Source organism: Lemur catta, chromosome 2, assembly GCF_020740605.2.
Source record: "Lemur catta isolate mLemCat1 chromosome 2, mLemCat1.pri, whole genome shotgun sequence".
Lineage (NCBI taxonomy): Eukaryota > Metazoa > Chordata > Mammalia > Primates > Lemuridae > Lemur > Lemur catta.
In genome coordinates this window covers 62187317-62201118 of record NC_059129.1, presented here as the reverse complement: position 1 = coordinate 62201118, position 13802 = coordinate 62187317, and the positions used below count along the sequence as shown (strand labels likewise).

Below are 13802 nucleotides of genomic sequence, written 5' to 3'. Positions count from 1 at the left end.
TGTTTGCAATTTTCTTGGGCTGGAACACAATGGGGATGTAAATGCTTAACTTTAGGTAGATTTTGGTGCTACATTGCCACCTTGTGGTAACTCATCTGAAAAAAACGTACTTTTCTTCAAAAATAAAACAAAAAGGACCAACGAGGAGGGGATGGGTAAATTCACACCTGATGGGTACAATGCACACTATCTGGGGAATGGGCACACTTATAACTTTGACTCAAATGGTACAAAAGCAATTTATGTAACCACAATGTTTGTACCCCCATAATATTCTGAAATTAAAAAAAGAACCAATGTTTTGTTTTTGTGATACATAGTGTCAAAAAATGCTTGTGCTGTGTGCTTACACACACACACACACCACGACCACCACCAACAACAACTTGAATAAGGAAATAGTGCTTTCTGTTTGGAGAGGAGGAAAAGGGAACAATCTGAGAATAATTTATTAATTCAGATAATCTCTTCTATGATAAAATGAGCTAAGTGGCCCATCTATTAATTTTAAACAAATGATATGATATGATTTAAATGGTAAAGTACAATTATATCCCCTCTATTTTTGTTACAGAACTAATAACAGAAAATTAGGTTTCTTCTTCCTCATTTGTTCAGAACTTGTTTACATCATATTACAATCATTTGCAATGGGATACAGAAGTAGATGTGAAGAAAACATATATAGTAAAATCAAACTTTCTTAGAAGAGTATGACTAAAAATTTCCAAAGTAGCTTTTTTAGAAATAAGAGTATATAATTTATTGTATGGATAACATCATACATTGAGAAGATCTACATTTCTGGGAAAGAGAATTGCACATTTAATAGAGCAGAGAATTTAGAGGACATTGCATAAAAAGAAATATTTTTTAAAGTACTGTGATTTTTCTTTTGAAGAGAGACTTTAAAAGGAAGTAATACTTTAATAGTTTCCTTCACAAGTAATACATACTTGAATAAACTCTCTTTAAAATTGCTTACTTAAACTTTTTTTTCCCTTTTTTTTATTTCAAATTATTAAAGAGGTACTGAACTAGTACAACCTCTATGGAAAGCTGTATGGAGATACCTCAAAGAACTAAAAGTAGACCTACCATTTGATCCAGCAATCCCACTATTGGGCATTTACCCAAAGGAAAAAAAAAAAGCCATTCTATAAAAAGGACACTTACACTAGAATGTTTATTGCAGCACAATTCACAATTGCAAATTTTTGGAATCAACCCAAGTGCCCATCGATACATGAGTAGATGAATAAAATGTGGTATATGTATACCATAGAGTACTACTCAGCCATAAAAAACATGGGGAACTAATACTTTTTCTAACAACCTGGATGGAACTGGAGATCATTCTTATAAGTGAAGTATCGCAATAATGGAAAAACAAACACCACGTGTAGTCACTATTAAACTGGAACTAATCAATCAACACTTATATGCACATATGGAAGTAAAACTCAACGGAAATCAAGCCAGTGTAGCGGGAGAGTAGGTGTTGGGTAAATTCACACCTTACAGGTACAATGCACACTATCTGGGTGATGGTCATACTTATAACATTGACCCAACTGTACAAAAGCAATCCATGTAACCAAAACATTTATACTCCTGTAATATTCTGAAATAAGAGAAAGTTGAAAAAATATTAAGGGGGAACAAATGTTTTGGTTACATGGATACCTTGTACAATGCTTAAGTTAGGGCTTTTGATGTGCCCATCACCAGAATAGTGTTCATGGCATCCAATATGTAATTTTATATCCGTCACTCTCCCCACCCTCCTCCTTTCTGGTTTCCAATGTCATTTATATCTTTTTGTGCCTATGTGTGCCCATTATTTAGTTCCCACTTATTAGTGAGAATACGTGGTGTTTTGTTTTCCATTCCTGAGATACTTCACTCAGAATAATGGTCTCCAGTTCCATCCAAGTTTCTGCACATGACATTATTTCATTTCTTTTTATGGCTGAGTAGTACTACATGGTATGTATACCACATCATCTTTATCAATTCATTCATGAATTAATGGGCACTCAGGTTGATTCCATGTTTTTGCAATTGTGAAGTGTGTACAATAAACATTTAAGTGCTGGTGTGTTTTTTTTTATATAAAATAACTTCTTTTTCTTTGTGTAGTAACAGGATTGCTGGATCAAATAATAGGTCTACATTTATACATTTATTTCTTTGAGGAATCTCCGTACTGCTTTCCATACAGATTGTACTAATTTGCAGTCCTATAAACAGTGTATAAGCATTTTTTTCTCTCTGCATCCACCCCAGCATCTATTGTTATTTGACTTTTTAATAATGGCCATTCTGGTAGGGGTAAGGCAGTATCTCACTGTAGTTGTAATTTGCATTTCCCTCATGATTAGTAATAGTGAGTATTTTTTCATATATTTGTTGGCTGTGTGTCTATTTTCTTTGGAAAATCAGTTCATGTCTTTTTCCCACTTTTTGATGGGGTTGTGTTTTGTTTTTGTTTTTTTTTTTTCTTGCTGTTTGTTTGAGTTCTTTGTAGATTCCGGATATTAGTCTTTTTTCAATGTAGAGTTTGTGAATATTTTCCCCCATTCTCCAGGTTGTCTATTCACTCTGTTAATGATTTCCTTTGCTGTGCAGAAGCTTTTAAATGCAATTAAGTCCCATTTGTTTATTTTTGTTATTGCTGTATTTGCTGTTGGGATCTTAGTCTCTGCTTTTATACTAGTACCATGCTGTTTTGGTTACTATAGCCATCTAGTATAATTTGAAGTTAGGTAATGTAATGCCTCCAGATTTGTTCTTTTTGCTTAAGATTGCTTTGGCTATTTGGGCTCTTTTTTGCTTCCAAATGTAGTTTAGGATTATTTTTTCCAGATATGTAAAATGTAATGTCATTATTTTGATGGGGATTATGTTGAATCTATAAATCACTTTGGTCAGTATGGACATTTTAACAGTGTTGATTCTCCCAATCCAAGAGCAAGGGATGTTTTTCCATTTGTTTGTGTCATCTATGATTTCTTTCCTCGGTGTTTTGTAGTTTTCCTTGTAGAGATCTCTCATCTCCTTGGTTAAGTATATTCCTAGGTATTTTTTTTGTAGTTATTGTGAATAATATTGACTTTTTGATTTGACTCTCAGCTTGACTGTTATTGATTATAGAAATGCTACGGATTTGTGTACGTTGATTTTGTAACCTGAGACTTTGCTGAATTTATCAATTCTAGGAGTCTTTTGGTGGACTCTTTATGGTTTTCTAGATACATTATCATTTTGTCAGCAAACAGGGATAGCTTGACTTTCCTGATACCAATTTGGGTGCCCTTTATTTCTTTCTCTTGATTGATTGCTCTGGCCAGTACTTCCAATACTATGTTGAATAGAAGTGGTGACAGTGGGCACCCTTGTTTTGTTCCAGTTTTTAGGGGGAATGCTTTTAACTTTTCCCCATTCAGTATGATGTTGGATATGAGTTTGCCATATATGGCTTTTATAATGTTGAGCTATGTTCTTTATATGCCTCATTTGTTGAGGGTTTTTAATCATGAGAGGGTGCTGGATTTTATCAAATGCTTTTTCTGCATCTATTGAGATGATCATATGATCTTTGTTTTTGCTTCTGTTTATGTGGTGAGTCATGTTTATTGATTTGTATATGTTTTACCATGCTTGCATCTCAGGGATGAAACCTAATTGATCATGGTGAATTATCCTTTTGATGTGTTGTTGAATTTGGTTTGCTAATATTTTATGGAGCATTTTTGCCTCTATGTTCATAAGGGATATTGTTCTCTAGTTTTCTTTTTTGTTTTGTCCTTTCCTGGCTTTGGTATCAAGGTGATACTGGCTTCATAGAATGAATTGCTCTTAGCAATGATTCAACTAATTGTGAATAGAGCTGAAAGAGAATGCTATAATGCACATATGAAAAAGCACACAAATCATAACCTCAATGAATTTTCACAAGCTGATAATACTAGTATTATCAATCCACTTCAAGAAATGGAATGTTGTCAGTATCCCAGAAGATCTCCTTGTGTCCATTTTTATTCATACTTCAATGGATAACTATTAACTTCTAACTGGATTGATTACTGTTAGATATTTTAGGACTTTATCTAAATGGAATCATATCTTTGTACTCTTGACCATTTTTTCAAGCAACCTTTTGTGTGTGATATCTGTTCATATTGTTGGAGATGTAGAATGCTTCATATTTCATTGCTCTATACTATACTATTTCGTTGCCAACATTCTTCTTTAATCTTTGTCAATCTGAAAGTATAAAATATAACATTATAGTTTTTACTCACAATCTTGAATTTAATGTGAGGTTGAACATGTTTTCTTGGCTTCACTGGTTATTTATATTTGCTCTGTTGTGACATTGGTGATTTATTGTTCCTCTGTTGTGACACTGTTTGCTCTATTATAAGTAAATCTTTCACTTTTGCCCAAATAATAGGTTACATTGGCCTTTAGTTACAAAATAGAAGAGTGAATTTTGTTTTTTCACTGTTTTCCAAAAGGCCAATTAAGATCAAAAGCTGTGTTCTCTTGACAAGGAATCAAGTTTTCCTTCTGGGACCCCTGTAGTTGCAGGGTCTTGATCCTCAGTAGTAAGAAAAAAACATGATAAGTGCATTCCAGACCCCAAGAGTGAATCATCCACATTGTAGGCCAAAGCCGTTTTTCACCTATCATGTTGGTTCCTCTGACTACCTCATACATTTTTGGGTCTTCTTTCAAAAACTGATTTCCTTGAAATGTTCAGGAGTTATGATTAACTTTTTACTGCCCCAGGGTACAGAGCTACTCTATTGTTAAAGCTGACACATACCCAGAATCAATAAAGGGTGAGATGGGTAAGAATCTTACCTCAGGGGTTCCCATGCCTAGTTACACGTAAGAACTACCAGGGGGAGCTTTAAAGAAACAGCAATGTCTGATCGCTTTCCAGATGGACATTCTGATTTAATTGGTATGTGAAGTGAAAAGTGAAGAATGCCCCTCCCTACTTAATGTCATGGCAGACCCCCTAAAGTGGGCCAAAACCTTAATATTTGCCTTTTCCAACTACTAGACAATGCTGCAAATTTAACTTTTAGTGTGTACTTCCTTATTCTTACTAGTTTGATTCCTAGCGAATAAAAATTGTCCTAAATGCACCAGCATTTTAGCTGATCTATTATAAACATCTGAATATGATGGAGCTTTTCCAATCATTATTTGACAGAGGTTGTGGGTAATGAAAAGAGGGCTATTGAGACCATTCCATGTTGAGACATATAATAAGAAAGAGGTGCAGAAACAGTCTATCTTTTGTAAACCTGCAACAGATCCTAGAGAATTCCAGGGCTTTTTAAGACTGTAGTTCTTCCCTGTGAGCTTTGATAAACATTCTCGTAAGTCTTGTAAGGGAAATTCTAGAAAAGTGGTTCAAAAAGCACAGTCCCCTTGGCATGCCAAAGGGACACAGGAGCCCATTGAAAGAGCTCCCAAATCTTGAACAACTTGAGGAAAAAAAATACACATTAGTATTAAACTATATCCCAAAGTGCAAAATAAATACCTATAAATACTTATGAGTCGCTACTGATATAAATGTTTAAATAAATAAATATGGGAGAATAGACAAATCTCTTATACAGAAGAATTTCAAATAATTTTTACATATATATATATTCTTCACTCTTTAAGTGTGAACTGCTCACAGTGACTTTTTCCAAAGAGTACAGTAGGGAAGGGGGGTGAGGGGGAGCCTTTGTAGTGCAAATACCTGGCAAAGGCCACCTCAGCCAGGCAATCAAGGTTAATATCAGCAGTCATCCTTCATATTGATGCCTTGAGCATGTCACTTCATCTCTGTGGCCTTCCTCCCCAAATTCTACAACTCTAGTCTTACCATGAGAAAAAAATCAGACAAACCCAAATTTAAGGAAATTGTACAAAATGCATGACCAGTATTACTCAAAATAGTCTGAGAAACTGTCACAGCCCAGAAGGGCCTAAGGAGATGTGACTAGTAATGTAATGTGGTGTCCTGATGAGTTCCTGGACCATGAAAAAGATATTAGGTTAAAAAAAAAACCTTTAGAAATGTTTTTAAAATGTCTAAAGGTCTAAAGAAATCTGCATAATGTATGCACTTTAGTTAATCATAAACATGTCAATATTTGTTCATTTAGTTTGTGACAAATATACAAAAATAGTATAAGATTTGACAAAGATTCTTTGCTCGGCCAAACTTTAATCAGTGTTCTAAAACTTCCAAGTCCACCTATGCACTTCCTTGTAAAATCCAGTTTTAGCAATTCTTGCTAACAGTTTAGCAAGAACTTTCAACCTCTTATCTGATCACCTGCTGTAACTGACCAGGTTGCTCCTTCGCCACCATCCCACAGGTGATGTCTGATCACCCTGGCCTGTCTTCAGCAAAAGTCCTGTTAGGTCAGTTAAGCCAGAATTTCTTTTACTCCTGATGTTTTCTTTTAGTGCTTTTCCATCACTGACTACCACCCTGCTCCTTGGCTATAAATTCCTACTCGTCCATGTTGTATTTGGAGTTAAGCCCAATCTCTCTTCCCCACTGAAAGACCCCATTGCAGTGGCCCCTTTAACTATCACAGTGGTCCTGAATAAAGTCTTCCTTGCCATACTTTTACAAGTATCATTGGATAATTTTTTTTAACAGAGCCTACCAATAGAGGAAACTGAGTGTGTAATATAGGCAAACTCTCTGTTCTAGCTTCACAGATATTCTGAATATCTAAACCTATTATAAAATGAAAAATTTTTTCAAATAAAAGTAAAAAAAGAAAGTAAGAGAAATAGAAACTCACAGACCAGCTGCAGCAGCCAGGATCTTGTTAAAAATTCACATTCTCAGGTCCCATCCCAGACCTTCTGAATCAGAAACTCCGGTGATGTTGCAGCAATCTGTGATTCTGATTTTGTGATTGAGAACCACTGACCTAGCTGGTTGCCCAAGAGCTCTGCTTCCAGGTGCTTCTCATTTTAGATGAGGTCATGTTACTTGTTCTTCAATGCCCAGGAGTGAAGAATCAGATTCGTCCTCTCTGCAGCTTCTGATTACCAAATTGTCACCTTCCACAGAGGGATGGTGTGCCTGCCTCGTGTCTCCTGTTATTAACATTTGATCTCCAGAGCCCTTCTTAGACCCCGTTGTGCTCATGTCTTCCACAACTTCCCCAGCACACGTAGAACTTTTCCACCTCTGATATCCCCAACCACATAATCACGTACCAACTCGATTTGTTTCCAGAGGCTACAGATCAAGGCAGAGTGTGAATTATTCTCTGGAGACAGAGGACTCCACCTAGCAGATGGTGACCTTGGGTGATTTGTTTGACTCCTTCTGTACCTACCTTCTGTGAATTGGTGATGATAGAAGAGTATATCTACCTCATGGGTTTTTGTGAGAATTGTGTCAATGCACATAAGATGTTAAGAATAGTATCTGGCACTTAGTGAGGACCCAATAAATGTGAGCTGGTGTTATTGATAGTGGAAGGAGGTCTTGCCTCTTAAATGTCTCTCCACTTATCTCAAAGCAAAGTATTGTGTATAAAATATTAGCTCAATGAAGACTAGGTGAATTGAATGAGTAAACTGAACCCACAAAATTTTATTTCAAATACGGTGACCACCCCATCCCCAAACCCCTGCCCCAATCTTCTAAGATACTTTGATTTCTAGTTGTGATGATGGAAATAGTTCATATCATTTATGTAATGCTTTTAGGATAAAGCTGGAGAATTGGAGATTATATAAACCCTGGGAGTAAATTAACTTTACTTCAAGATCTACCCATCTACGGTTGTACTGTTATCAATTAATAACACCATTTTCATTCTGATCAAAGATTATTCTAGTTCCAGAAAGCCTTAGCCAAGTTTCTGTTAGCCTAAGAGACAAGATTAGTCAGAAAAGAAATCAGCACCCCAGGGACTGTTCCCTGCTAGAACAGGTGGGTAAGTGACCATGTTTGAATAACAGGGTCAGATTTTGCTTATTTGCTCTTTGCCACAGGTTAAATAGAAATGCAACAATTTACTTGCCATAAATACACAAGCCTTAGGTGTGTTTTGGTTTGTTTTCCAGATGGGAATTAACGTGGTGGACTCTGCAGTATCCGGATTAGGTGGCTGCCCTTATGCAAAAGGTGCTTCTGGGAATGTAGCCACTGAGGATTTGATATATATGCTTAATGGCCTGGGGCTCAATACAGTAAGTTCCTTTAACATATTTTAATATTCATGCATTCCTTGCAGCTCCAAATTGCAATGCTTCTCAGATGTGGGAAGCAATTTTTGAGGTCAAAGTTTTACTACACTTCTGCTATTTGCTAAAATGCACAGTGGGAAAATGCAATAAAAATTCTTTCAGGGGCTTTATAAAGTAACTTCTTGCTGTAGCTCAATCACCAATAATGCTACCATTTAACATTTTTACAGTGCTTCATGACCTCCAAAGTACTTTTTTATGTATTATCTGATTTGATTTCACACACTTTGTGAGTTTCAGCCTGTGCCTTTGCTGTTACGACTGTTGAGTTTTGCAGTTTTGTTTTCTGTATGGATGTTTTCCTTGGAGGAAACTGAGACCTTGATTGTCTCACAGTGACAGCTAGTGCTGCTGGAAAAGATCCCAGAGCACTTTTAAAATGGTCAGTGGAAGAGTGGAGCTTAATAAAACTCAACATGTGAGACACTAGATGGCAAACATCGTCTCTTTACAGTTACTACCTGAAAAGTCACACGTCGTATAATAACATCCACCAAAATCAGCATCTTGTTTTGCCACATGCTTGTTAACATAACCTGTTAGTCTATTGGGCACATTTTTAGGAACAAAATATAGAAGTCAAGAAAAATGTCCACAGATGATTAGACGTTCAAAATGTTTTCTGAGATGTAAAAGCATTACCTGGATTACAAAATAGATTTTTCCCTCTCTACTGCTCATGCCTCTCCTCTTTCCTCACTGTACTTACATTGATGCTCCTGGTGACGCTAAACTTGCTTGCAGTCTCCATTTCTGCACCATTTGCTTCCACACCTCCACCCCTCGCTTGTGCTTTCACCACCGCTTGGAATGGCCTAATAACCCACACTCCATTTCACCTCGGAAGTGAGGCATTGCCATCCTAAAAAATTCTTCTAGCATCTCCCTCTCTATCCCCCAGACCAAATTTATAGGTTCTTCCATGCTATCTTCTGTGTTAGCTCAGAACTTAACACAGGGTTGCATCATAATCTTGTTTATGTGTCTACCTTCCAATACAGCCAGAGAGCAATTATTACAGCTTGTTTATACTTGGTGCCTGTGGCATAAAGATGAGCAATAAATATTTATTGAAGGACAGATTTCTCTTCCTTTAGTGTGGGCACTAAACACCCACAGCTGTTGCCCATAAGCACCAAAAGCTATTGGCTATCTTCTCTGGTTAGGATAAATATTATTTCATTTACAAAGTATCTTCATTATTTCTATCAGAAGGACATGACAGAAACTGAAGAGAAATAGATCTCTTCTTAGAAATTTAGATTAACTGAATTGAACTCAACTGACAGCTGATGCTCAGTATATGCTGGTTATGCTCTATAACTTTAGGGTTCAAACGCAAATAAGTCAAGTCTATTCCTAAGAATTTCACAATTCAAAGAGGATTGCTATGTTGAGTAGCTGCCACAATTCAACCAGTTGTCCAAGCTAACAGCCAAGATTCTCTGTAGCATCCAATCTCAATATGGGTCTAATCAATAACCAACAGCCACTAATTTGGCTTCTAAAATATTTTGGTTGTTTGACTGTTCCTTATTATCTTTCCTACGACAACATGCGCACAGGGTGCTTATGCTCTGCAAGGGTTGGCTGGCTCCAAACTTGCCTTTAAATGCATCCTCCATGCTAATGTCAGATGATTTCATCTGAAACACAAGTATGAACAAGCTCTGCTTCTGCGTGAGCACCCACCAGTGGATTCTCACTTCCTAAAAAGCAAGGCTGTGCTCCAGCACATAATCTGGCCTATTTGTACCTTTCCCAGTATATAAGGAGTATTGTGCCTTTTATCCATGTGTGCCATAGTGTTTTTCAGGTATCTTGTATTGCTCTTCCCTCAGCCTACCTACAGTGCTCCCCACACCCTCCATCCTCTCAATGACTCATAGCCTCCCTATGGAACTTGGGTCAGGATTTACCCCTCTTGGCACCATTCCCTGAGACACTCTTCTACTCCTTTTTTGGTGGCCTCAGATCTCTGCCTCTATAATCACCTGGGCGCATCTCTATCCATGGCTTTAACTATAGTACAGAACATAGGTTTATAGGTATATATTGCCTGCTTGACCATAAGCTTCCTGAAAGCAGAAACCACATTCTACATGAGGTTCCTGAAACCCCAGAGGTGTATTTAAGCACCTGATAAATGATTCAAGAATCAATGCAGGGTTATTTCATAATGACATCTTTTAATTAAATAAAATGATGGAGAAAGGCCAAAACAAAACTCTTCTCTGGTGTGTGGTGTGATATCAACAAATTCTACTGCATAATTGCTACAAATGGAATTCTTGAAAAGCAAAGAAGAATATTAATGATTAAAATATGTCCATTAACTTCTGCTGGATGTAATTCAGAAGTGAAAGACACATGATACTGGTTATTTACAAAATTTAAATATCTTTGAATTAAAGATGTTGAACTAAAATGTGCCTAACAGATACACTCCACCTAAAGCCATTACCATGGCCTTGACAAAATCAAATTTCTCAAACTAAAGCAAATGTGAGTACCCTGAAAATAACTTTATAATAAAAAAGAAATCATGAACATCATTTATAAGTGTCATTTTACAAAATATTTTTCTTCATCATTCCTAAATGGAGAAGTAAACTACAAAGAGAACGGTGCTCTAAACATTTCTAGAGAGAAGTAATTAGCTATATTAATGTCTCTACCTTCTAAAATGATAATTATTGTTATGAAAAGCCCCTATAAGTATTTATACTTGTATATTTTAAGAAAACAACAGATTTACGTAAGTATTAAAAACTAAAGGAAGATTATGTTCAATTTTAAGCTCACATGTTTCTAGTCCATGTTGAGGGAGGACATAGGAGGTTATGAAATGCTACATAAGGGCAAATTTGTGGTTAATCCGCCTAATGTTCTGCCTTCTCCTTTGACAACAAAAGTGCTGAGTGGAGACTTTGATAGTGACCTTTCATTACACCAAGGCTCAGAGCATGCCCTGAACTTGGCCTTCATACCCAACTGCATATCTGTCATCCATGGATTTACCTAAGCCTTTGTTGATCCTATTTATACTTTCAGACAGTACAACCTCTCAGGAAAACAAGTTCCAGATGTGTGCTAAATACTACTTCATTTTATTTGACTTGCAACTACCTCCTTCAACATCATACCAATAATAGTGTTTCTGACCTTAGTTAAAAAAAATACGTACATATATATGTTCATTCACCTTTCCTATAATCCTTATGGATTTATCAAATTTTTTATATAGTAAAGAGGATTTTTTTGTCAGTTATTATCTATAAACTCCTCCAAAGCATTACCATTTTGATTGTCCTCTACCGATATTTTGTTGACTGGTTTCTAGTTCCATTATTGTCCTTTCTGCTTTAAATTACACTGAGTTATTCAGGTGTGTCAAGCCTATGTTATTATACAAGGGTAAGATTTAAGATATGTTTCAATAAGGCATAAAAATCTAAAATGGTGACTACATAATTCATGAAAACAAATGTTACCCCTAAATTGATAGTGAACAACACGTTGTTTAGTAATTTTAAATGGTTAAGTAACTACTAATTATATTAAAAGGGATCTGTCTTGTCTTTTTTCTCTCTAATCCCCCTTCCCTCCTGGTATCCTTTCTTTTCCTTACCAGGGTGTGAATCTTTACAAAGTGATGGAAGCCGGTGACTATATTTGCAAAGCTGTGAATAAAACCACGAACTCTAAAGTAGCACGAGCCTCCTTCAGTGTTTGACTTGGATGGATTTATGACTTAAGGTTGAGAAGATCAATTTCAGCTACATATACGTGCTCACCTAAAAATCATTAATGTCAACTTGTTCTGAAATGTGAAGTAATAGACAGGAGGGGGGCAAGAGATACTCTTTAAAAAGATTATAACTGAATAGATTATGGAGTGTACAGAAAGCAATCCCCGCTTACCTTGCAGGATAGATAATGAAGCTTGCAGTGATACTTTTTAACTTGGAAAAAGAGTCTCTTTTGCTCTCATAGAAATAACTTTTTAATTTGGTAGACAGGAAAATTGACTTCAGATTTTGCTAAGTATCAAATACTGTGTTAATACTTAATCAAGCAGGCTTAGCACAGTGTACATATTGTCAGTAGTTTACGAGCTCCTGCAGAGTGTGTGGCCTCAATATTATGTGTTATGCCTCTGGATCTCAACTTTTCATTTGCCAAGTCAGTTAAGTTATAGACCAAGAGCCAAATCTCCATCTGACCCTACATAATTTTTAGCAATACAACTTTTATATTTCAAGTATGGCTAACATCTGTTAACTATTTCAATGACTTTGTCTTGTTCCAAGAGGCTATGGTCAATGGCAAGATGCCATATCCTGGAAACACATTACGACCTCCCATGTTTGTTCCATGCATCCAGTTTACCATACTTTACCTTTCATCAGCTATAGCAAGAACCAGCAGGGTGTTACTTAACTGTTGAGAAATTATAATGCATAACTTTTGTCCTGATGTCTAAATTGCAGTGATGGGAACATGTATCATAATCTGCTATTTAATAATCTATTAATTTTTAGATTACTTCCACATTGCCTAAGGAAATGCCATTGTGATCCTAAGAATATTAAGATAGTTTTTAATTCATGAAATAGCTGTTTTCCATGATTCATGGTGCTTTGATTATATCACATTATTTTGGTTGATTTTTTTAATGGTTATTTTTGAAGGTGAAGTGACTGAAATTTTTTCTATTGTACTAGAAAGCATTGCCAGATATAGCAAAAATTAATATGTCAAAGATTGAGATGAGCAGGAGAACCATGTCAAGAAAAAATATTTCTGTAACCTATGCAAATCATATGGGGGCCTGAAATGTCAGTTCTATTATTTATATAGAATTCTCCAGTAAGACTAGGTGATATTATCTTTGAATAAATTTGAATATAAATTGAAAAGTGAAAGTGAGTATTGTGGACTTTCTAGTAAATACTCATTAAAAATCATTGAAATAAAAAGAAATATTAAAAAGTAAGAGAAGTACAGATTGCAACTAAGTTATCTTTAAAGATATACAGTAAGAAAAGAATCATAAGAAAAACATATTGGTAATTGGGAAAAGCAAACTAAATTCCCATGAAGAGGAGAACTTATCAGCTTGTGACGTGGTTTCAGAGAGGAGGTACAACAGCAAGTTTGTCTTCCAGAGTACTGAGAACAATTCTGTGTTTCGTGCAGGGAGCAAAATCACAGCAGCTTGTAGATCTCTCTCAGCTACATGTCTTTTGTGTATCTCTCTTTGTGAAGTACATGCCCTGCACTCTGGGGCAGTAAGAGTACACCTGCACTAAGCGTGCACAACAGAATATGTATCCATCTTCTGAGGAGACCAACTTTTCCTATCTCTTACAAAGCTGTGGAGTTCTCAGTTTTGAAATATTTGGAAAAGTTCTGTTGATGCAAACTGCTTATAAAAACAGTCAAGGGGAAAACGTTGCTGTTTTGAAATGAAAACCATGGACTCTTCAAAAGGCAGG

General features: G+C 36.0%; 1 protein-coding gene across 3 annotated transcripts in view; it reads left to right on the top strand.

Moving 5' to 3' along the window:
- The window catches only part of HMGCLL1 (3-hydroxymethyl-3-methylglutaryl-CoA lyase like 1), a 136345-nt gene extending 123045 nt beyond the window's left edge, over positions 1-13300 (top strand). For all 3 annotated transcript variants that reach the window (XM_045542227.1, XM_045542226.1, XM_045542225.1), the window contains 2 exons: positions 8119-8244; positions 11936-13300. In XM_045542227.1, coding sequence (XP_045398183.1) covers positions 8119-8244; positions 11936-12037 — 228 coding nt within the window. In that variant the 3' untranslated portion in view covers positions 12038-13300. The remainder of the gene's footprint in view (positions 1-8118; positions 8245-11935) is intronic.
- The last annotated feature ends 502 nt before the right edge of the window (positions 13301-13802 follow it).